At 45.0% G+C, this 25,694-nt stretch overlaps 1 protein-coding gene across 5 annotated transcripts in view; it reads left to right on the top strand.

The window, feature by feature from the left end:
- Window positions 1-25,694, top strand: part of TBC1D8 (TBC1 domain family member 8) — a 141,203-nt gene that overhangs the window by 62,860 nt on the left and 52,649 nt on the right. For 3 of the 5 annotated variants that reach the window (NM_001206142.3, XM_010809739.4, XM_010809738.4), the window contains 2 exons: window positions 16,705-16,823; window positions 21,503-21,731. The exons of 1 other annotated variant lie outside the window; for it this stretch is intronic. In NM_001206142.3, coding sequence (NP_001193071.2) covers window positions 16,705-16,823; window positions 21,503-21,731 — 348 coding nt within the window. Of the gene's footprint in view, window positions 1-16,704; window positions 16,824-21,502; window positions 21,732-21,763; window positions 21,920-25,694 lie in introns of those variants that run through there. One more of the 5 variants, XM_024998792.2, reaches the window with a different exon arrangement.

Raw genomic sequence — 25,694 nt, 5'->3', positions numbered from 1 at the left:
TGGTTATAAGAAATAAATACTAGGGATGTAATGTACAACATGATATGTATCATTATGTATAATGATAATATATGAAATATATAAAAATATATAGATGAAAGTTTTAAAGATAGTAAATCCTAAGAATTCTCATTAGAAGGAAAACTTTTTGTGTTTTATTTTGTATCTATATGAGATGAAGGAGCACTAAACTTGTGATATTCATTTCATGATGTATGTTACCAGATGTAACACAGATAATTTTGCTGTGCATCTTAAATTTATATAGTGCTTTATGTCAATTATATCTCAGTAAAACTGGGAGGAAAAAATAGCCCCTTTTCTCCCTCTTGTAATAATCCTTTTGCACAAAGTTTATTCTTACTTTAAAATTCTGATTTTTTTAATTTAACGTACTTCAGAATAAATATTGCCTAAACAAAAAAACATAAAGTTTTTAAGCTGGAAATCAAACTTTTCTCTAGGATTTTTACACGTTGCCTAACTTCTGCACAGAGAGTAGGGAGGTTCGGATTGACGTATATACACTATCGATTCTATATATAAAATAGACAAAGAGGGCTTCCCCGGTGGCTCAGACGGTAAAGAGTCTGTTTGCAGTGCAGGAGACCTGGGTTTGATCCCCGGTTTGGGAAGATCCCCTGGAGGAGGAAATGGCTACCCACTGCAGTATTCTTGCCTGGAGAATTCCATGAACAGAGGAGCCTGGCGAGCTACAGTCTATGGGGTCACAAGAGTCGGACACGGCTGAGCGAGTAACACACACACACACACACACACAGTGAGAACCCACTGTATGGCACAGGGAACTCTATACTCAGTGCTCTCTGGTGACCTAAATGAGAAGGAAATCCAAAAAAGAGGGGATCTACGTATGTGTATGGCTGATTCGCTTTGCTGTACAGAAGAATAGAACACAACATTGTAAAGCAGCTGTACTCCAAAAAACAAAAAAGAAACCATCTGGAGGGGATCTTAGCAAGCATTCAGTTCCGTCTATTCCATTTCAGTGGATGAGTAGAGACGGACTGAAGCAGCTCAGTTTCCAAGTATGGTGACTTTGGTAAATGAGTTTTATTCACTGACTCCTAGATGGTCAATGGAGACAGCAGAGTGAGAGAGCGGAAGCCTCCTCATGCACATGGAGTCTAGAGTGCTCCTTCCCTGTGGGACTTAGGGGTCTGTCTGGGTATGTCCTCGTCCTTAGGTCACGCTGACCTCACAGCAGAAGCTGTCACTGTCCCCGAGGGCTCACTTCTTTGACATCTGCTAGAACCTTGCATGTCTGAGTGGTCTGGGGCTGGGGAGTGATGTGCATTTAAAATATATGAAGGAAATTCAGAGACTGTATAATTTTCTGCCCCATTTTCTTATCCTGCTTTCACTTCTGATTTTGCAGAAGTGATAATTACAGGTTAATTATCCAGACTTATGCCTTTTGGTGGAGAAGGCAATGGCACCTCACTCCAGTACTCTTGCCTGGAAAATCCTATGGATGGAGGAGCTGGTAGGCTGCAGTCCATGGGGTCGCTAAGAGTCGGATATGACTGAGCAACTTCACTTTCACTTTTCACTTTCATGCATTGGAGAAGGAAATGGCCACCCACTCCAGTGTTCTTGCCTGGAGAATCCCAGGGACGGGAGAGCCTGGTGGGCTGAAGCGACTTAGCAGCAGCAGTAGCAGCAGCATGCCTTTTGGAGAAAATTGAAGTATAGTTGATGTACAGTGATTCATGTGTACAGCAAAATAATTCAGTTAGTTTTGTTGTTCAGTTGCTAAGTTGTGTCCGATTCCTTGCGACCCTGTGGACTGCAGCATGCCAGGCTTCCCTGTCCTTCACTCTCTCCTGGAGTTTGCTCAAACTTGTGTCCATTGAGTGAATGATGCCATCCAACAATCTTATCCACTGTTGCCCCCTTCTTTTCCTGCCCTCAGTCTTTCCCAGAATCAGGGATTAATTCAGTATTAATTCAGTTAATACAGGTATATATTCTTTTTCAGATTCTTTTCCATTATAGGTTATTACAGGATATTGAATGTAGCTCCCTGTGCTATAAAGTAGGTCCTTATTGTTTATTTTTTATATTGTAGTGTGTATCTATTAATCCCAAATTCCTAGTTTATCCCTGCTTTCTCCTTTCACTAACTGTAAGTTTGTTTTCTATGTGAGTCTGTCTCTGTTTTGTAAATAAGTTAATTTCTGTCATTTTTTTTTCTAGATTCCCCATATAAGTGATGGCATATTTATCTTTCTCTCTTGACTTACTTCACTTAGTATGATAACCTCTAGGTCCATTGATGTTTCTGCAGATGGCATTAGTTCATTCTTTTTTATGGCTTAGTAATATTCCACTGTGTATATGTGCCACATGAACAGTTAGGTTGCTTCCATGTCTTGGCTATTGTGAATAGCGCTGCTGTGAACACTAGATGCATGTATCGTTTTGAATTCGAGTTTTTGTCTGTTCTGGATAGGTGCCTGGGAGTGGGATTGCTGGGTCATGTGGTAGCCCTGTTTCTAGGTTTTTAAGGCACCTCTGCACTGTTTTCCATAGTAGCTGAACCAGTTTACATTCCCATCAGCTGTGTAGGAGGCTTCCCTTTTCTCTGCATCTTCTCCAGTTCAGTTCAGTCGCTCAGTCGTGTCCGACTCTTTGCGACCCCATGGACTGCAGCACGCCAGGCCTCCCTGTCCGTCACCAACTCCCGGAGTTCACCCAAACTCATGTCTGTTGAGTCGATGATGCCATCCAACCATCTCATCCTCTGTCGTCCCCTTCTCCTCCTGCCCTCAATCTTTCCCAGCATCAGGGTCTTTTCAAAAGAGTCAGCTCTTCGCTTGAGGTGGCCAAAGTATTGGAGTTTCAGCTTCAGCATCAGTCCTTCCAATGAATATTCAGGACTGATCTCCTTTAGAATGGACTGGTTGGATCTCCTTGCAGTCTAAGGGACTCTCAAGAGTCTTCTCCAACACCACAGATGAAAAGCGTCAATTCTTCAGCACTCAGCTTTCTTTATAGTCTATCTTCTCCAGCATTTATTATTTGTAGACTTTTGAACGATGGCCGTTCTGACGGGCATGCGGTGGTGCCTCATTGTCGTTTGATTTGCGTTTCTCTTACAATTGGTGATGTTGGTCTTTTTTTCCTGTATCTGTTGGTTATCTGTATGTCTTCTTTGGAGAAATGTCTTCTTAGGTATTCTGTCATGCTTTTCTGTTAAAATGTTTTTAAATCTTTACTCTAAAGGTTTTCAAACATGCCCCAAAGTAGTTATGTTTATAATGGTGTACTGACACCCTCCGGGCCCTTTATGCAGGTTTTTATGATCGAGGTTTGCCCACCTTGCTTTACTCTCTGAATCTTTTTTTCCCCTGCTGATGTATTTTAAGGCAAATCCTGAAATAATATTCCACCCCTATATATTTTAGTGAACATCTCTGAATCTGGGGCCATTCCTTGTCACTGCAGTAGCATCAATAAACTGATAGAGGAGACTGAGCTCCTTGCTGTCAGCTACACTCCTTACAGACATGGGCTTCTGGCTGCTCCCAGATCCCCCCGTGGATCTGGTTGTTCTCGTGTGTTCAACCGGAAACACGCTGCTCATTTGATTGTTGTGTCTCATATCTTTTTAAAGAAGCATTTGTTTTCTCCTTTGGCTGCGTCAGGTCCTAGGCGCACGCACGCAGGCTTCTTGCTCCTGCTCAGGCCCCAAAGCGTGTGGGCTCAGGAGTTGCAGCACGCACGATTAGTTGCCCAGTTGCCTGTGGAATCTTAATTAGGGCTCAAACTTGCATCCCCTGCATTGCAAGGCAGATTCTTAACCACTGGACCACCAGGGAAGTCCCTCTTCTATCTTTTTTAGTCAAGAAAGTCTCCATCCCTCCATCCCCACTCCACTGTTTCCCCCCACATCATTGACTTGGTGAAGATTTGGGTCAGGTTTTATGCACAGTGTCCCACTGATCTGTTTCCTTCCTCAAGGTATCGCCCCATCCATTTCTTGGTCCTTCATATTTCCTGAAAAATGGATGGTAGTTACAAAGGTTCAGTTGAATCCAGGTTCAGAAAGAAGAATACTGAACAGGTGGCTGTCCTGCATCCTGCCTGGGAGCATTTGCCCGCTGGTGTCTGATTCTTAGGGATGCTAAGGTAACTTGATATGGTCAGGCGACGGCTTCTATTGCGTTCTTCCCTGTCAACCTTTCATCTAGTGATTAGGCAATTAAAATCATTGCCTAAATCATTTTTCTCTACATACCACAAAACGACGCTTTTCTAATTGATCAGTACTTTCACAGCTTTCAGTTGGAGCTTGTCTGTGAAGGGCTCTCTGCTCGCCCTGAGAACATTTAGGAAAGGGAGGGAAGAATGCTTGCTTTCACCCTCTAGTTGCCTGTCGTTAGTGGAAGTGCCCTGGATGTCTGCAGTGCTGACGAGTGAGTCAAGTGTTTTTGGTCTTGGTTTGGTTTTCTCTTGTGCTTCCTCCCTCCCTTTTTAGTGTCATTTTAAAGTTCATGCTCCCTGTTCCCAACACTTTATTATGCAAATTTCCAGACTCGCTGAAATGTTGAAAGGATTATACAGTAAGGAATTCTCCAGGCAAGAATATTGGAGTGGCTTGCCATTCCCTTCTCCAGGGGATTTTCCCAGCCCAGGGATCAAACCCAGGTCTTCTGCACTAGAGGTAGGTTCTTTACCATCTGAGCCATCAGGGAAGCCCCTTCCCTTATGCATTCTGTGGGTTTGGTTAATTGCTGTCTTTTTTGGATACTCAGATGGTGCCACCTTCTGCTCGTGGGAACCCCTTCCTGTGTCTTCTGTGACTTGTCTGGCTCCTTTTTTTATTTATTAATATTTTTAGCTGTACAAAGTACAGTTGTCTGTTGCAACTCGAGGGCTTTCTCTAGCTGTGGCGAGTGCCGGCTACTCTGCCGCGGTGCTTGGGCTCCCTGTTGTGCTGGCTTCTCTTGTCGAGGAGCACGCGCTGTGGACCTCAGCAGTTGTGGTGCGTGGGCTTAGTTGCTCCGAGGCATGTGGGTCTTCTCAGACCAGGGGTCAAACCTGTATCCCCTGCACTGGGAGATGGATATCTTATCCCTGGACCGCCAGGGATGCCCCTCATTCATCTTTGAGTGATTCCTTGCTCTCTGCCAACAAGATGTTAAATGCTCATCTAGTGCATTTTGCCAACAAAAGTCCGTTTAGTCAAAGCTATGGCTTTTCCAGTAGTCATGGATATATGTGAGAGTTGGACTATAAAGAAAGCTGAGCACCGAAGAATTGATGCTCTTAAACTGTGGTGTTGGAGAAGAGTCCTGTGAGTCCCTTGGACTGCAAGGAGATCCAACCAGTGCATCCTAAAGGAAATCAGTCCTGAATATTCATTGGAAGGACTGATGCTGAAGCTGAAACTCCAATACTTTGGCCACCTGTTGCGAAGAACTGACTCATTTGAAAAGACCCTGGTGCTGGGAAAGATTGAAGGCGGAAGGAGAAGGGGACGACAGAGGATGAGATGGTTGGATAGCATCACCGACTTGATGGACATAAGTTTGAGTAAGCTCTTTAGGAGTTGGTGATGGACGGGGAGGCTGGGTGTGCTGCAGTCCATGGGGTCGCTAAGAGTCGGACACGACTGAACGACTGAACTGAACAGTACATTTCCTGCCTCCTGCCTGGAATCAGCCCTTCCTCCAGGTGGCCCTGGTTCCTTTGCATGGGGAAAGGTGTTTAGGGACCACAGTCTGGGGTGTGGGCTTGCTTATTGTCACTGGGTTGTCATTGCCTCTGCTGCTGCTAAGTCGCTTTAGTCGTGTCTGATTCTGTGCGACCCCATAGACGGCAGCCCACCAGGCTCCCCCATCCCTGGGATTCTCCAGGCAAGAATACTGGAGTGGGTTGCCATTTCCTTCTCCAATGTATGAAAGTGAAAAGTGAAAGTGAAGTCGCTCAGTCAGGTCCAACTCTTAGCGACCCCATGGACCGCAGCCCACCAGGCTCCTCCATCCATGGGATTTTCCAGGCAAGAGTACTGGAGTGGGGTGCCATTGCCTTCTCCCGTCATTGCCTCTAAGGGTCTTCAAATAGGATGAGCCAAGAAGTACATGAAAGAAAAGAAAAGAGAGATATGAAAAAGGAAAATAAATCATGAGTTCATACTTAGCTTTCTAATTCAACTGTAAAACCACGTAGTTGTAGCTTTGATTTTATATTTGCTTTTCCCTTGGTATTCGCTGAAAATCTTGCTTTCTAACGATATTCACAGAATTATTTTGTACGTATTGTACATGCACACACATGTCTTTAAGTAGTATGAATACTGCTATTAAGAATAAGAGCAGTGAGAGAAAGCAAATTTTTTGCAGCTCTCTTTGGCCTTAGAATATACTTAACTATGGATGTATAGTCAAAATGGGCTTCCCAGGTGGTGCTAGTGGTAAAAGAACCCCCGCCCCCGTGCAGGAGATGTCAGAGACTGGGGTTCGATTTTGATCCCTGAGGCAGGAAGATCTCCTGGAGGAGGGCATGGCAACCCCCTCCAGTGTTCTTACCTGGGAAATTCCATGGACATAGGAGCCTGATGAGCTGCGGTAGGATTGCAGAGTTGGACATGACTGAAGCAGCTTAACATACATGCACGTATAGTCAAAATCATGTTTAAAAAAGTTATTTTCTCTGTGCAGTCATATCGGTAATTGTTTTAATAACCTGATAAACAGAAATTCATTTTTCACTGTTAAGGATTGTATTTTTTCCCTTATGACTTACCTCAACTAAAAAATGCAAAACACGTTCATGATTAATCAAATCTATAAATCCCTGAAAACAAAATATTTGTATTTAGAGAAGCCGTGCTCCCCAGCCTTTCTTTTTTATGAAGGTCACGTGTATTCTGTTCTGTGCTTTGCCTTTTTTGCACGTCAGCATATCCTCGAAATCTTTCCATATCAGAGAGTGGAGACTTTCTTCTTCTTCCACTTCTCCTCCTCTGTTTTCTTTCTCTGTCTCCTTTCAGTCTTTCATTGCCTAGAACTACCATAATTTATTTAACTGTTCTCTGCTGGTGGCTATTTCTGTTGTTTTCAAACTTCAGCCTGACAAATAATGTCCCAATGAATAATTGGTAGATTCCTAGAAATGGGATCGTTGCATCAATGGTTTAATTAGATATTATTAAATTCCCTTCTCTCCATTGGGGTTGCATTATTAGTTTTTAAAAGTCCAGTCGGCAATGGATGAAAGTTTCTGTTTTCCCAAACTTGTCTTCATATCAAACTTACGGTTTTTGCCAGCCTGACAAGTAAGACATGATGTTGTTCCATAGTATTAATTTGCGTTTTTTTTGGTATGAAAAAGTTGAACATCTTTCATTTTAAGGACTGTTTTTAGAAACTATTTATTCCTAATCTAATTTACTTAGTTTTTCATTGCATTGTCCTTTTTTCCTCTTCAATTTTTAGGTGCTGTCTGTGTATTAGGAATTTAAGCCCTTTATTGGAGGTGTGAAATTACAAAATCTCTCCTCAGTTTCTCATGTAGTGGGATTTAGAACTCCTTTGTTTTATACTTTCTGATTTTGCGTTATGGCTGGAAGATTTCCTCATTCTCAAGTTACTCAGGAATCCACTCGTGTTTCCTTCAATTACTTGTAAACTAATTTCTTTTTCTCAGTGTTTCAAAGCTCTCTCTCTGTGTCTTCTTTCTTGCAACATTTCTGATAGGATATCTACTATCGTTCTTATCTTTTTTCATCTGTACATTTTTTTTTCCTTCTTTATCACTGGTTTTCACCAGTTTATTTATGGTTTGCTTTCCTGCAGTTTTCTTTAAGGATTTTACTACTTAGGGCTTATTGAGAATCTTGAATCTGTTTATCAAACTTGAAAAACATTTTAGCCATTATTTCTTCAGATTTTTTCTGCACATGTACTTAAATTTTTTTCCTATTCTCCCCCAGGAGACTGTTCTCTCCCAGGAAACTGGGGCCTCCGTTAAAGGGATTCCAGGCTGTCTGTTGCTGCCCCGCAGCTCACTGATGCTCTGGCCTTTGGGTTTTCGTTCATCCTTTTTCTCCTGTTTCTCATTTCAGAGTTTTTATTTGCTATCAAGTGTCCTTTTTTCCCTGCAATGTCCAATTTACTTTTAATCTCATTAGCGTATTTCTGATTTCAGACACTGTTTTCCATCCCAAAAGTTTGACTTGCATTTTTTTTTTTTGTATCTTTCATTTAGTTCCTCACCATCCGCCTGCTTTCCTCTGCTTTTTGAGCTCATGAAGTATAACAGCTCTCATGTCTTTGTCTACCGATTTTTTAAAATCTATGTCATTTCTGGTCTGTTTCTAATTATTTTTCTTTTGTTTACGTAGGTCAAAATTTCCTGCATCTTTGCTACTATCCCTGCTTCCATTTTTTAAATAAATTAATTTTTATTTTTGCCACACCGTGCACCATGGGGGGTTTTAGTTCCCCAACCAGGAATTGAACCTACACCCCTGCATTGCAAGGACAGAGTCTTAGCCACTGGACCACCAGGGAAGTCCCCCTACTTCTATCTCTGAGAAGTGTTTCTAATGACACTAATACAAGGACATTTTAGTGACTCTTTCAGTTGTAAATTAAAAATCTATTTTCATTGTCAAGGAAGTTGTTTTGCATTTACTGCAAGTAATTTTAGGGACTCATTCTAATTTAAAAGCAAAAAGGGATAAAGAAATTATGTAAAAAGAAAGGTTTAGAGCTTATTTTCTTAAACTGTATAGTGAAAAATATATACAGGTTTAAAAAAAAATCATGATGATGTGACATTCTTGTTTGTTCCTATAAGGATACTCCTTCAGACAATGTGGATTAGGTAGTATTAGAGCATCCACTTTAGGAATGTGAGATTTCTGAAAGTTAAAGCTTTGGTCCAAACCTCCTAACTGTCATTTGCGATTTTTAATAGAATCTTTGCCTCTGAGTTTCTCTATGTAGGATGAGTGTCAAGTGGAATTTGGGAATGACACTGCCTTGACTGTTACACTTTTTAATGTTTTAAAATTTGTTTTTAACTAGGGGAAAATTGCTCTACAATGTCATGTTGGTTTCTGCTGTACAACAATGCAAATCAGCCATACTTGCACATATATCCCTTCCCTCTTGAGCCTCAACTATTGCAAAAGAACAAATCTGAAGGATGTACATTGCAATGCCCATGTCATCGTAAATTAGGATCCAGGGAGCTGAAGAAGATAGTTAACTCAGTTGGAGATTTACTCTGCAGATAAACAGTTACTATTTAAAACTGAAGCCGGGGTCGAGTTATTTACGGCTGTGTTCGTGCAGAAGCTGTTAAGTATAGACAATGAAATGCTTGTTTGATTTCCTGAAAACACCTCTGGGGAAAACCAAAGAGAATAAATACAGTGTGTGAATTTCAGTGACTCAGCTTGAGCCCCAGGCTCCCGTGTCCTCTGTGTGTCACAGAAAGAGCTAGAAGAACGGGCCTCCAGGTTGCTCTTGTCTGCACTTTAGATTTCTCACCTAGAAGATGGACACAGCAATACCTTTCTTGCGATCCTTTTTTTTAATGAAGATAAACAAGGTTAAGTGTACAGGATACCTAACAAAGTGCCTGACTGGTGCTAGGCCTTCAGAAAATGTCCTGTGTCTGCAGCTATAGCTGTTCTTTCTTAGACCATCAAGTTGGTTATTTATAAACCCGTTGACGTAATTTGTTTTGTGGTCATAATTGACGTTTCGAAGGCAATGGCAGCCCACTCTAGTACTCTTGCCTGGCAAATCCCATGGACTGAGGAGCCTGGTAGGCTGCAGTCCGTTGGGTCGCTAAGAGTCGGACATGACTGAGCGACTTCACTTTGACTTTTCACTTTCATGCATTGGAGAAGGCAATGGCAACCCACTCCAGTGTTCTTGCCTGGAGAATCCCAGGGGCAGCGGAGCCTGGTGGGCTGCCATCTATGGGGTTGCACAGAGTTGGACACGACTGAAGCGACTTAGCAACACTGTATTTTAGTTTTGCATTTGTTGTTTAGTTGCGAAGTTGTCTCCGACTCTTTGCAACCCCATGGACTGCACACACCGGGCTTCCCTCTCCTTCACTGTCTCCTGGAGTTTGCTCAACCTCATGTCCATCGTGTAGATGATCCCATCTAACCATCTCATCCTCTGTCAGCCACTTCTCGTCCTGCCTTCAATCTTTCCTACCATCAGGGTCATTCCCAATGAGTTGGCTCTTTGCATCAGGTGGCCCTAGTAGCTTCAGCTTTAGCATCAGTCCTTCCAGTGATTATTCAGGGCTGATTTCTTTTAGGATTGACTGATTTGATCTCCTTGCTGTCGAAGGGACTCTCAAGAGTCTTCTCCAGCACCACAGTTCGAAAGTGTCTGTTCTTAGGTGCTCAGCCTTCTTTATGGTCCAACTCTCCCATCCATACATGACTACTGGAAAAACCAGAGTTTTTGACTATAGTTTTGCATGTGTGGTGCTATGCTAAGTCACTCAGGCGTGTCCGACTCTTTGCAACTCCATGGACTGTAGTCCACCAGGCTCCTCTGTCCATGGGATTCTGCAGTCAAGAATACTGGAGTGGGTTGCCATAGGCATTTACAGATCTGATTTTTGACTTCTTGTGTGGGTGATGTTTAAGATCCACTGAACTGGTATTTTCTTAGAAAAGAGAAAAGGCTTTTTCTGTAACATTAGTGGCCTCGATGAAACATAGTATACTTTTGCTAATTGAACTTCTGTTGCAATCCAGTGTTTCTGTACCTTTGGGTTTTAGAACCTGCTGTGCCTGTGTGCCGGGGTGCTTCAGTGTGTCTGACTCTTGGGGACCCCATGGACTGTGACCTGTGATGCTCCTCTGTCCATGGTTTATTCCAGGCAAGAATACTGGAGTGGGTTGCCATTCCCTTCTTCAGGGGATCTTCCCAACCCAGGGTTCCAACTTGACTCTCCTGAGGCTCCTGTATTGCAAACGGATTCTTTACCACTGAGCCACTAGGGAAGCCATTAACCTGCTAGGGCTACCTTAACAAAGTATCACAGACTGCATGGCTTAAACCAGGGGTCCCCAACCTCTGGGCTATGGACTGGTATCCATCCATGGCCTGTCAGGAACCAGGCTGCAGAGCAGGAGGTGAGTGGCAGGTAAGCAAGCAAAGTTTCATCTGTATTTACAGCCGCTGGCCATAGATCACATTACTGCCTTAGCTCTGCCTCCTGTCAGATCAGCAGTGGCATTAGGGTCTCATAAGAATGCAAACCCTACTGTGAATGGCACATATGAGGGACCTAGGTTGCTTGTTCCTTACGAGAGTCATCCCCAAGCCATCTCCCCACCCCCAGCCCCACAGGTCTATGGAAAAAATGTCTTCCACAGAATCAGTTTTTGATGCTGAAAAGGTTGGGGACTTCTGGCGTAAGCTGTAGGAATTTATTTTCTCAGAGTTCTGGAAGTTGGAAGTCCAAGATCAAGCGGCCAGCAGGGTTAATTTCTCCTGAGGCCTCTCTCCCTGGTGTGCAGATGGCTACCTCCTGTGGGTCCTCAGGGCTGCACCCCAAGTGTTTCTTCCTGTTCTTAGGTGGACCCCAGTCCTGTCTAATTAATAGGTAGACCTAATTTAACCTTTTGTTGTTGTTTAGTTGCTAAGTTGTGTCCGACTCTTTTGTGAACCCCTGGACTCCTTGGGATTTCCCAGGCAAGAATACTGGAGTGGGTTGCCACTTCCTTCTCCAGGGAATCATCCTGACCCAGGGATCAAACCCACATCTCCCGCATTGGCAGGCAGATTCTTTACCAACGAGCCACCAGGAAAGCCCACATTTCTGATTTGCTCCTCTCTTTATTTTTCATCAGTAATATGTCTGTAATGGGCTGGTTTTCAAACTTTTCTTTGACCTTGACCCACAGACAGGAATATATTTATGTGTTTGTGCATAATTCTAGCAAATATTTTCTAAGTCAGTTGTTGCCCTTATAAAGTGGTATGGGGACTTTCTTGGAAGTCCAGTGCTTAACACTTCACACTTCCAATGCAGGTTCGATTCTGGATTGGAGAACTATTCATAAGATCCCACATGCCTCCAAAAAGTAAAAAAAAAAAAAAAAAGGCATGTTTATAAAAATAGCTGTTTTCGGATGGGCCGCTTCGTAAGCTGAAAAACACGCCTGCCACTTGTGGTTCAGGCTTTGCCGTGTGATATACGTTAAGCGATTTTCCTTTTTGGCCCTTTGAGGTTGCGGGCGTACAGTCGGCTTGCAGTGGTTTATGGTATTTTTGACCCTCATCATAAGACTTTCCTGCAGAGGAAATTAGAGTTCGGAAAATTTCTCTGCCATTTGGCACCTTTTGTAGGAAGTAGAAGACAGTTGGGTGGGAAAGTTCCAGCATGGTGTTTGTTTTTGCTGGAGAGACACACAGCTGAGTCAGATTAGGACAGGCTGACCGACTTCACCGCCACCTCCCCTGACCTCCGCTCAGTGATGGATGTTACATTCGGGCTTACTTTCTGTCTCAAGGTGTGAGCTTAGTTTTGCTCCAGAGTGGTTTTCTGTTGTCATAAGGCTTCTCCTGGGGAGGCCGAAGAAGTTTTTAAAGGGATGGAAGTCTTGTTTTGGGGAGGATGTGGCCTCAAGTCTTAATTCCACGTGATACACTGTGTTGGGGCTCTGTTGGAGTTTTACCCACGCTGTCTGTGGTCAGCAGGTGGGAGGCTTGCATGGTTTCTCAGCTAGCAGTTGGCCCTGTGAGCTTAGGAGCAGCATCAGTGAAAAGCTGTCTCATGTCATCCCTGAAGACGGACTCAGGAAGATGGGGTGGCGGGCAGAGTGTTCACTCTCTGTGCACAGAGTAACCTTTTTAGTGTCAAGACCTAGGAAGTACTGGACCAGAGGATGATGAAAGTGTTACTTGAAAATGCAGCTTCTTACTGGAGGGACCCCAGGGCACTTCAGGTTTGCAGAGTGAGCTTGCACCTTGGTGTGCCTTTCGTTGGATACCTGTGACCTTAGAGATAGAGCTGACCCCCTTTCCTCTCACAGCCTTCGTTTGACATCAGTGAGGCTGTGCCCGGAACAGAATGGTCACAGAGCCAGTCCTGGCCCCTCTGTTACTCCTCAGTCCTCCAAGTTGTTTTTCCTTTTTTTTCTGGGGAAGGTGTTGGAGGGGTAAATTAGGAAGTATATGAAAACATATAGCAAAAGATTGAAGACCAATACAGATACTCTTTTCCCATGTATTCCTCACCCTTTGTTTTTTGTTTTGTTTTGTTTTTGAGCTTTTTATTTTGTATTGGGGTATGTTGTGACAGTTTCAGGTGGACAACAAAGGGACTCAGCCAGACATGATGCACGTGTCCACTCTCCCCCAAGCTCCTCTCGCACCCAGGCCGCCACATAACATTGAGCAGAGTTCCCTGTGCTCCACAGTAGGTCCTTGTTGGTTACCCATTTTAAATAAACAGTGTGTGCATGTCCATCCCAGACTTCCTGACTATCCCTTCCCCTCATCCCTCCTCCTGTTTTGGCCTGTTGTGTTTTTTTGTTTTGTTTTTTAAATATTCTGACCAGTTGATTTTACTATGATGGATACTAAAAGCTAAATAAAGATCTATAAGGGGAAGTATAAATTAGGAGTTTAGGGTTAGTATTTACATACTTCTATATATAAAATAAATAAGCAACAAGGATATACTGTATAGCACAGGGAACTCAATACTTTATAATAACCTAGATGGGAAAATAATCTGAAAAAGAATAGATATATGTATATGTATAACTGTTTCACTTAGCTGTACACCTGAAACTAACACAATATTGTAAATCAAACATACTCTGATTTGAAATAAAAATTAAATAAAAAAAGATCTAGAGAGAGAAAACCTTAAAGGTCTAGAGAAGAGAGGAGAGCTGGCCACCCAGGGAGCCCATGAACATAAGTTTATGGCTGCAGTGGCCCCAAGAGTGTCTCCTGCGATGGACTGTCCCCACAGTTGAACTGTTCATCACAGATGAGCTTAGACACTGTCCCCTCCCCACAAAGACTCCGTTTGCCAGCCCACGGGATTTAGGGGGTGTCCTGGTAAATGATAGCTGCATGGCTGCCAACTGAAGACAATGAATGAACGGACAAGGAGAGTGCAGCCAGTCTTGTAAATGAGACATGTGTCTCAGCGTTGAATGTGAGGAGCCAGGCAGACGGTGTGGGTCTTCAGTTCAGGGGGACGTTGTTTAGAGGCTTCAAGAGAGTCCTGTTGCAGAGCCTGGAAATATGTGGGCTTTTTTGTTTGTTTTTTGGAGGTTGAAGTTTTTAAACTTTTGTGTATGAAGAGTTGGGGGTTCTCAGTTGCTGCTAGTGATAAAGAACCCGCCTGCCAATGCAGGAGACATAAAGAGACATGGGTTCAATCCTTGGGTCAGGAAGATTCCCTGGAGGAGGAAATGGCAACCAGTTATAGTATTCTGGCCTGGAGAATCCCTTGGACAGAGGAGCCTGTCGGGCTACAGTCCGTAGGGTCGCAAAGAGACGGACATGACTGAAGCAATTTAGCATGCACATACGAAGAAGTAGCATCGTATCTGCCTAAAGTAGATGTCCTGGATGACCTAGTCAAGGAGGTTCCCTTAATCCAACTTAAGCCGATGTCCTTTGAGTACCAGCAGAAGCACTGGCACATATATAGACTGTGTTTCTGAGTCATACCGTGCCAGTATGAGCAGAGCTGGCCACAGTGAGACCCCGGCCAGATTCTCTCTGGTGGCTCCTGTAGAGCTGCTGGTGGCCCGTGTTGCTTCTCAGCTGCAACAAGGCAAGGAGGTGGAAACGTGTGGCTTGAGGCTGTTGTTTCACAGCGGTCTCGCTATCCAGTAAGAGGAGTAGGGAGCCTGTAGGGCCAGGGGCCTTCCTGTTTGGGTAGGAAGTGGAGATATGACCACTCACCCCAAGTGGGCTACTTCTTGGGTTTATGATCCAGAAAGAGCAAGATGGGAGGTGGACTCACCGAGAGCTGGATGGGGTCACTGGTGGTGAATGGTGTCTTTCCCCTCCCACCACGTTCAGATGTGTGCAAGCCCACCCCTACCAGTGTGATGGTATTTGGAGCTGGGCCCTTTGGGAGGGGATTCAGTTCAGATGAGGCCATGAGGGTGGGGTCCCGTGTTGTGGTTAGTGTCCTTAGCAGAAGGATGAGAGTCTGCTTTAGTGATGACCAGAGAATGTTGCTTGTTAGGCATGGATGTGATGCCATGCCTAACATTTGGAGAATAGGGGGGAAAAATACCATTGTGTTTTGGGTGTTTTTTTTTTTTTTGGGTGGTGTGGGGAGAGGCTCACCAGGTAGCAGGTGGGATCTTAGTTCCCCGACCAGGAGTTGAACCCACATCCCCTGCATTGGAAGCACAGACTCTTAACCTCTGGGCCGCCAGGGAAGTCCCTAAATACCACTGTTTCAGGTCTCACTTTTCCTTATGAGGTATTCTCTTAGGTTCTTCTTTTCACTCCCTCCCAAAGTGCACATCAGAACTCGCCACAGGCACCCCAAACCCACAGGTCCAGGGTGAGCTCTCTGGCAGTTTTGTTGTTTGTGTCTTTTTTTTTTTTTTTTTTGGCGATTTTACGCATGGGGTGTTTGTAAGGTCTTCACGAGTGTCCACGTTCTGGGGAGAGGAAGACCGTAAATACTATAGAGGAAGGTCGGCTTAGCACTGTGAGTGTGCGGTTTCTGGTTCTGCGGGTCCTGCCGCCTCTCCCGCTGCCTGGGTAACTCTGCACTCTCATCCTCCAGCCCTTCACCTCTCTGAGGTTGAGGTGTCTCCTGCTTCCCATTTGAACAAACCCGCCCTCCTAGCTGGGGCGTCACCTGTTTCCACGCTACATGTACCAGAGTCACAGGTGCCTCTTCTAGTCCAGGACTGAGCTTGCTTCAAGTCCTGGACTTTATCAGTAGGGGCTGGCGCAGTTCCCGGGCCAAGGTGTCCGTTATCCAGTGGGGAGGACTAGGAGCTCCTTTCGGAGAACTAACGTCAAGTCAGACGGCTAAGCTTTTTGGTGCCTGTGTTGTGGGATGCTTCACTAATAGGCTGATTGTGTTTTTACTTGCCTTTGAAAGAAATTAACTTACTAGATAACCATTGAATGTTTCTGTGGTTTTGTTTTAACATGTACGATAAAACCTCTTCTTATATGTGTTCTGAGGGATTTTGTTATAAAACTTACAGAGGACAAATGCGTACCTGGAAATGGCCCAGCGGCAGTGAGTGCCCTGGGGCCACGGGCAGAGCCACCTCAAGGCAAATTCTTGTCTCTTTTGAGGGACCCCCGTGCTCACAGGGGGAATTCTGTGAGGCCGTCAGAATCAGGTCACCCTGGGGCTTGTTTGCTCTGGAGTGGCTGTATAACTACAGACGTTTCGGTCCCTTGAGTGGAGGTAGTCAGAGTTCCACTCGTTAGCCAGGCTGGCAGGACTCCTGCAGAGAGGTCCCAGAACAGCTCGGCTGGTCGGCAGGCCTGTCCGTGTGGCAGGTGGACCGTGGCCCCGGCACGGGGTGCCTTCCGTGTCAGCTGGCTAACTGTGGCATGAGCAGCCGGAATGTGTTAATTACATAAATGCAGGACTCCTGTTTGGAAAGCAAGTTCGTATTCTAGACATTGGTTCTGTCTCGTAATCTCCGTGTCCTTTTCTGTTCCTACCCAGGTGCCACGTTAGAGGAAATAAACCAGCACTGGGACTGGCTGGAGCAAAATCTCCTCCACACCTTGTCTGTCTTTGATAATAAAGATGACATTGCCAGTTTTGTCAAAGGGAAGGTGAAGGTAGGTTCCCCCCACCCCACCCTCCGGCTTTCTTAAAACTCTGACTTCACTGGGTCTCAGTTGTGGCCTGTGGACTCTTAGTTACAGCATGCAGGAGCTAGGTCCTTGACCAGGGGTTGAGCCTGGGCCCTTGCATTGGGAGCGCGGAGTCTGAGCCACTGACCACCAGGGAAGTCCTGAAGCTAAGTCTGTTGACCTTGATGTTTCCCCCGGTTTCACATCTCTCTTATCACGGCTGCATAACATTCAGGACACTGCAGCATTTTTGATCATATTCTTTTCCTTTAATAGTGTCTCTACTATAATTGAACTTCTGGGCTTAATTATTGTTTGTTTAGTCACTAAGTCGTGTCTGACTCTTGCAACCCTATGGACTGTAGCCCGCATGGCTCTTCTGTCATGGGATTTCCCAGGCAAGAATACCAGAGTGGGTTGCCATTTCCTCCTCCAGGGGATCTTCCTGACCCTGGGATTGAACCCATGGGTTCAATCTGCCTGCAGTGGCAGGCAGATTTTTTTTTTTTTAAACCACCGAGCCACCAGGGAAGCATTAAAACCAAATGAGTTTGACTTGTCATCAGTCAAATTTTAAAGAGTCAATGTGGCAAAATCCACCCGAAATGGAAACAAAACAAAACCCTCATTCTTGGGCCTAAGGTTTCCTTATCCTTTACAGAAGCGAAGGTCCTTTTTTATCTCAAGGGGAAAAAAATGTTGAGATTCATGTTTTTGCACAGCAACAATGTTATTTGTCTCCTGAAATGAGTTAGTAGCAAGTTCTTTGCAGCTGTGACATCTTGTCCCTCTTTTTTTTAGTTGCAGCTGGCACTTTCCTCTCTGCAAGTGGATATTTATTCTTAAAACATGTTAATTGAATGAAATGAAAACCAAATAAGTTTTGAGAAGGGAGAGGAATGTTTGGGGAGGTCTCTCTTACCTGCTGTGAGCTATGTCTTATGTAACAGCTCTCATTTCAGTAAGACGCTTGGTGGAGGGAATGTTTCTCATTCTGATTTTAACTCTCTTACCAAACAGTTTCACACATTAGCCTGTAATGTACTTTTCATCCCTTAGGGTAAAACATCCCAGACCATTGATTTTTTTTTCTCTCTCTCTCTCTAAAAAGTTTGCCTTTCCAGTATCCTAAGTGTTTTGGCTTTTAGTGAAGGGTCTTAGAGTAAATTCTTAATTTTATTTTTTGGGAAAGATTTATCTGTTTCTCTTTGGCTGTGCTGGGTCTTCATTGCTGCTTTCGGCCCTTCTCTAGCTGCGGTGAGCGGGGGCTGCCCTCTCATTGCGTTTCCAGGGCTTCTTGCTGCAGACCACGGGCTCTAGAGCGCACAGGTTTCAGTAGCTGCGGCAACGTGGGCTCTGTAGCTGTGGCTCCCGGGCACGCGAGCACAGGCTCTGTAGTTACGGTGCGCGGACTCGGTCGCTCCGAGGCCTGTAGGATCTGCTGGGGACCAGGGGTGGGGCCTGTGTCCCCTGCACTGTCAGGCGGATTTTTGACCACTGGACCACTAGGGAAGCCCTAAACTCTTAGTTTTGAAAGAGCCAAGAGAAGCATTGTTTTCCTTTGGGGACTGGGGATAATTATGGGGTCGGGTGGAAGGCCAGTCTTCTGAGTCCAGGAGGAGTGACGGTGTTGGCTGGTGTCCTCTGCGGTTGCCTCTGGCCCGTGGGGTTAGCAGATGGGTGCAGGTCCCAGTGGGTCTTTTTCAGCTCATGTGTTATCACCACAGAGTGGTCCAGCTTGGTTCCCCAGGTCAGGCTGCACGGACAGAAATACCTGTTTCACAGTTATTTTCACATTTACCTTCTTTTCTCGGTCTCACCTTAGTGCTGGCGGTTCTTTGATTTATATGTTTCTCCTCTTAATCAGGAGGAAGGAAGTGCATTTCTGCTGCAGTGACTTTTGGAAAGTCAGAAGAAGGGGAGGGAAAAACTTTTGCTTTAACCTCTTATACTCTGTGCTGGGGGCCTGGAAATTAAACCAACAGAAGACAGCTTAATGAGAAAAACAGAGTTTATCAGCTTGGGCAGTGCAGGTAAAGGTGGGAAGAACTCCACAATGAATAGCTCAGTGGGACGGTTAGGGCACGGGGCTTGCGCAGCATCATAATGAAGAATAGCACATTTACAGAGAAGCGACGAATCAAAGGAACAAAGAGTGTGAGCTTTTAGGGTGGTAAGCTGCCGGATGCTGGATCCAGTTGGGTTTGCCGTGTAGGCTCCTCTTTTCTGGAGCCTCTCGTGCTGGTCAGAGTCCAGAGTTGTCTCTGATGAGTCAGAGCCGAAGAGCTGTCTTCCTCTTTCTGGCACAGGATGGGGAGACACTTTTACAAATGGAGATTTGTATCCTGTTTTTAGGTAAATAGTGGGGAAGGGGAGAGAGTTTTTTTTTTTTTTTTTTTTTGACATCTGCTATTTCTCAAGTGTCTTTAGCTCAAAATAATTCTTAAGCCCAAGTGGCATATTTGGGGAGGGGGCATATACTGATCCCTTGGGGCTTCCCAGGTGGCTTAGCAGTAAAGAATCTGCCTGCAATGCAGGAGACGTGGGTTTGATCCCTGGGTTGTGAAGATCTCCTGGAGAAAGAATGGCTACCCTCTCCAGTTTTCTTCCCTGGGAAGTCCCATGGACAGAGGAGCCTAGTGAGCTACAGTCCATGGGGTCACAAAGAGACATGACTGAGCACACATGCATACACAGACAAACGCACAGATACACAGAGATACACAGACACACACATATACATGCATATACAGACACACGCGCATAGATATACAGAGACACACACATGCGTACATGCATGTACACACACAGACACACACATACATACACTCACACAGACACAGACACACACACACACATACACGTGCACACACATACACGTGCATGCATGTACACACACGCACACACAGAGACATACACACACAGACACACATTCACGTACACACAGAGAGACACGCACACGCGCACACACACACACACACTCTGATCCCTTATACTCCACAGCAGATGTGCCTTTTAAGTCCTGGGGGGCTGCTGGCCTGGAGTAGGTGCCGGGGCTGAGGGGACTGGCCAATCAGAGGTCGGCTGTGTGTTTGAGGCCACCGCATGGCGTTGGGTCTTCTTCGTTTGTCTTGGGAGATTGAAAGGATCTGGGAGTTGGGGCTTTCCTGCCTGTATCCTGACCATTCGACTTGCTCTATGGAACTTTAAAGGAAGCCTCTGCGTTGGGCTGACTTGGCCATCAGGGAGGCCAGGGCCTGTGGGCTGCCCTTGTGACCATGTCTGCCTGCTATAGAGGCCTCTTAGAAACCCCTTCACGTCTCATGGTGCACAGCAGTTATTACATATTAGGTAACTTTGAAAAAATATCTCTCGGGATTTCCCTGGTGGTCCAGTGGTTAAGATTCTGCCTTCCAATGCAGTGGGTATGGGTTTGATACCTAGTTGGGGGGCTAAGATCCCATGTGCCTCTCCCCCCAAAAAAACAGAACATAAAACTAAAGCCATATTGTAACAAATTCAGTAAAGACTCTAAAAATGAGCCTTATCAAAAAGATCTTTAACCATAAAATACCCCTCTTAGTTATAACTTTTATAATGTCTTGTAAAATAAAATTTGGAAAAGAAAGAAAAACATCATGAGAGAAATGAAAATCCCTTGAAGTTCTTTACCAGCCTCCAGATTTATTTTTTAAGAAACTTTAGCTCGCATTTTTATTTTAATGGTAATGTGCAGGATATTTTCTAAAATTGCTCGTGCAGTGTAGATGTGGGTAGAAATCCCCTGGTGGCTCAGAAGGTAAAAAGTCCACCTGCAATGCAGGAGACATCTGCAGGAGATTTGGGTTTGATCCCTGGGTCAGGAAGATCCCCTGGAGGAGGCCATGGCAACCCACTCCAGTATTCTTGCCTGAAGAACCCTGTGGACAGAGGAGCCTGGCAGGCTACAATCCACGGGGTCGCAAAGAGTCAAACAGGACTGAAGTGACTTAGCACACACGCATAGTGGATTTATAATGTATTAATTTGTGCTATACTACAAAGGGATTCAGTTATAGATACACATTCTTTTTTTAAAAATACCCTTTTCATTTATGTCTGATCACAGGACGTTGAATACAATTCCCTGTGCTCTACAGTAGGACCTTGTTGTTTATCCATTGTATATATAACAGTCTGCATCTGCTAATCCCAAACTCCCAATCCGTCCCTCCCCGCAGTCCCCTTGGTAACCACAGGTCTGTTCTCTGTGTCCATGAGTCCGTTTCATAGAGATGTTCTTTTGTATAAAAGGACTAACTTTTAAACCCTGGCGTGGATGATGCTTCAGAGTTGATGCATTGAGTCCATACCCCCAAGACCATCATTTGACCTCCTATCTCTGGAGGGAGGAGCAGGGGGGATGATAAGGTAGTAACCCATTTGAGAACTGGGGCTTAGAAGTTGGGGATTCACCCAAAGCCTCGCTGGTGAGTGGCCAAGAGAGAGACTGGTCTGAGGATTCCCCCAGCTTGCTTCCTCCCTCCGGGCGTGTTTCTGGAGGGTGGACCGGATCCTCACCCATCCTAAGGGTCTGTCTGAGTGGGGCTGGCTCCCCGGATGCCCATGCTTGACTGTCCTTGCCCTTTTCCTGACCTGGGGACCCTTCTCTGTCTGTATGTCAGGCTCTGATTGCCGAGGAGACGAGCAGCAGGCTGGCCGAGCAGGAGGAGGAGCCTGAGAAATTCCGCGAGGCCTTGGTGAAGTTCGAGACCAGGTTCAACTTCCCGGAAGCTGAGAAGCTGATCACATATTACTCATGCTGCTGCTGGAAGGGCCGGGTGCCCCGCCAAGGCTGGCTGTACCTGAGCATCAACCACCTCTGCTTCTATTCCTTCTTCTTGGGCAAGGAGCGTAAGTGAGGGGCGAGTGGGTCCCTCCCGGATGGAGCTGGCTCCTGGGATGCTCAGCGCTGGTCCCGAGACCAGTCATTGCCTGAAGAGTTAGGCAGCAAAAGATTTAAATAAGTGGTCGAGACGTAACAGGTGGCATGTGGTTAATTTCCAGATGCCCTGTGCAGACAATCTTATTGTATTATATATGTGAGTACCACTAGGAGGTTTGATTTTATTTTTTTAATTTTTATTGGAGTATAGTTAATTTACCATGTTGTGTTAGTGTTTATTCTACAGGAAAGTGAATCAGTAATACATATACACTTTGCTGTTTAGTTGATGTTGTGTCCAACTCTTTGCGACCCCATGGACTGCAGCACGTCAGGCTTCCCTGTCCTTCACTGTCTCCCAGAGCTTGCTCAAACTCATGTCCATCGTGTAGATGATGCCATCCAACCACCTCATCCTCTTACACCCCCTTCTCCTCCTGCCTTCAATCTTTCCCACCATCAGGGTCTTTTCCAGTGAGTCAGCTCTTTGCATCAGGTGGCCAAAGTATTGGAGCTTTAGCATCAGTCCTTCCAATGAATATTCCTGGTTGATTTCCTTTAGGATTTGATCTCCTTGATCTCCTTGCTGCCGAAGGAACTCTCAAGAGTCTTCTCCAGCACCACAATTCAAAAGCATCAATTCTTAGGCTCTCAGCTCTCTTTATGGTCCAACTCTCATATCCATACGTGACTACTGGAAAAACCACAGCTTTGACTATATGGACCTTTGTCAGCAAAGTGATGTCTCTGCTTTTTAATACACTATCTAGGTTTGTCATAGCTTTTCTTCCAAGGAGCAAGCATCTTTTAATTTCATGGCTACAGTTAACATCTGCAGTGATTTCAGAGCCCAAGAAAAGAAAATCTGCCACTGTTTCCATTGTTTCCCCATCTATTTGCCATGAAGTGATGGGACCAGATGCCATGATCTTAGTTTTTGAATGTTGAACTTTAAGCCAGCATTTTCACGCTCCTCTTTCACCTTCTTCAAGAGGATGTTTAGTTCCTCTTCGCTTTCTGCTGTTAAGATGGTATCATCTGCATATCTAAGGTTGTCTGAGGAAGTTTCTGAAATATATACATATATCCACTGTTCTTTATTTTTTAAATGTTTATGTCTCTGGCTGCCCTGAGATATTTTAGCTGTGACATGCAAACTTAGTTGTGGCACGTGGGATCTAGTTCCCTGACCAGGGACTGAACTGCAGGCCCTGCATTGGGAGCACAGATCCTTAGCCAGGCAGTCCCTATCCACTCCTTTTTTAGATCCTTTCCTGTATGGGCCATTTCAGAGAATTGAGTTCCCTGTGCTATACAGTAAGTCCTTATTAGTTATCTATTTTATACATGAAAGTGAAGTCACTCAGTCGTGTCCAACTCTTTGCGACCCCATGGACTGTAGCCCGCCAGGCTCCTCTGTTCATGGGATTCTCCAGGCAAGAATACTGGAGTGGGTTGCCATTTCCTTCTCCAGGAGATCTTCCCAACCCAGGGACTGAATCCGGGTCTTCCGCATTGTAGGCAGATGCTTTACTGTCTTGTATATGTCAGTTGCAATCTACAGGGGTTTGATTTTATGAGAATTCATTTCTTCTCCTGCCTTAAGGAGCCTTTCTTTGTAGCTCCCTTCACGCACCTTCTGAAGAGTTTTTGCTACTTTGAAAACAGTGTAACCGAGGGCGCAGGAGTTCTAAAGGAATAGAACAAGCTGTACTTCTGAATCCAGGGAGCCATTTAAACAATTCTGAGGTGTGAGCATAGCAGGTATTTGTAGAAAGGGGTTCCTCACCCTGGATCCCCTGAGATCCAGGCAAGAGTTCACTTCTCGCACATTTTTCTACCCACAGTCATCGTCGTGGGCAACAGGATTCTGAGGTAAGAAAGGGAAGCCACAGAATCAATGGTATATTGAAATGTTCGAAGTCATGACCATTGAAACTTCTTCTGGAACAAGTGTTGTCTCAAGTGCCCACGCAGGGTGGTGTATATGCTGTGTTTGTATTTATACAGATGTATATTTTTCCTTCCTGCGTTTGTTTTTATTTCACGTGGAGCCAGTAGGCAGGGCTCCTCTGTACTCTGCTGTGGCCTGCGTCCTGCACAGGGTCACCCCTGGCCTTTCCTGTGCTGCCCCCTGGGCTCTGACACCAGTACACGACCCCTGTGTGCACAGCCTTCCCCACCCTTGGAATCAGCTCCCACCTAACCCTTGCCATTCTGGGTTTTCTGGTTTCTGAAATTCTTCTCAAAAGTAAACACCCTCTTTCTCTTTGCCTTCCCCATTCTTAGGCCTGTTTGGGAGCTCTTGTTCATCCTTCAAAATTCAGTTCAGATTTTCTCATCTCTCGGAAGCCTTCGCCGCTCCTTTTGTAACTTGTCCTGCACTTGTGTCTCTGTTTTGGGTCCTGTCAAGTCAGTGGTCTGTTTTCTCCTACTTGAATGAGCTTCTTAAGTGCAGGGCTCTTCCCAAGGTGTTTGCTTAATGAGAGAAAGCTGCAAGTGTAGATGGGGTGTGTGTGAAAAAAGACACTATAAAAGCAAATGTAAGGGTCTTAAGAAGCTTATTCTCAGACCTGATGTAGAAACGTGGCCTTTTAAATGATCAAAGCACTGAAAACAGTTTGCGAGATTGTTGTTCTGCTGCCCAGGTGTGTCTGACTCTTTGAGACCGCATGGACTGCAGCACACCAGGTCTCTCTGACCCTCACCATCTCCCAAAGTTTGTCAGAGTTCATGTCCATTGCATCGGTGATGCCATCCAGTCATCTCATCCTCTGATGCCCTCCTCTCCTGTCTTCAGTCTTTCCCAGCATGAGGGACTTCTCCAGTGAAAAAGCTTTTCCAAAGAAAAGCTCAGCTGTTTGCATCAGATGACCGAAATACTGGAGTTTCAACTTCAGCATCAGTCCTTCCAGTGGTTTGGCTGGTTTGATCTTGAGATTGACTGGTTTGATCTCCTTGCTGTCCAAGGGACTCTCAGGAGTCTTCTCCAGCACCATAGTTTGAAGGCATCAATTCTTTGGTGCTCTGCCTTCTTTACGGTCCAGCTCTCACAACCAAGCATGACTGGGAAGACCATAACCTTGACTGTATGGACCTTTGTCGGCAGAGTAATATCTCTGCTTTTCAACACACTATCTAGGTTGGTCATAGCTTTCCTGCCAGGAAGCAAATGACTTCATGGCTGTAGTCACCATCTGCACTGATTTTAGAGCCCAGGAAGAGGAGATCTGTCACTACTTCCACCTTTCCTTCTCTATTTGCCATGAAGTGATGGGGCCGGATGCCATGATCTTAGTTTTTTAATATTTAGTTTTAAGCAGGCTCTTTCACTCTCCTCCTTCACCCTCTTCAAGAGGCTCTTTAGTTCCTCTTCACTTTCTGCCATTAGGTATCATCTTCATATCTGAGGTTGTTGAGTTTCTCCCACCTATCTTGATTCTGGCTTATAACTCATCCAGCCTGACATTTCCCGTGATGTGCTCAGCATATAGGTTAAACAAACAGGGTGACAGCAGACAGCCCTGTCATGCTCTTTTCTTAATCTTGAACCAATCAGATGTTCCATACAGGGTTCTAACTGTTGCTTCTTGACCTGCATACGGGTTTCTCAAGAGACAGATAAGACGGTCTAGTATTCCCATCTCTTTGAGAGCTTTCCATAGTTTATTATGATCCACACAGTCAAAGGCTTTGGCGTAGTCAATGAAACAGAGGTAGATGGTTTTTGGAATTCCTTAGCTTTCTCTATGATCCATTGATTGTTGGCAGTTTGATCTCTGTTTCCTCTTCCTTTTCTAAATTCAGCTTGAACATCTGGAAGATCTTGGTTCACATAATGCTGAAGCCTAGCGTGCAAGATTTCAAGCATGACCTTACTAGCATGGGAGATAAGTATAGTTGTCTGATGGTTAGCACATTCTTTAGTAATA

This window comes from Bos taurus, chromosome 11, assembly GCF_002263795.3.
Source record: "Bos taurus isolate L1 Dominette 01449 registration number 42190680 breed Hereford chromosome 11, ARS-UCD2.0, whole genome shotgun sequence".
Lineage (NCBI taxonomy): Eukaryota > Metazoa > Chordata > Mammalia > Artiodactyla > Bovidae > Bos > Bos taurus.
Note: the sequence above shows the minus strand (reverse complement) of the source record. Positions and strands in the feature narration are given on the sequence as shown.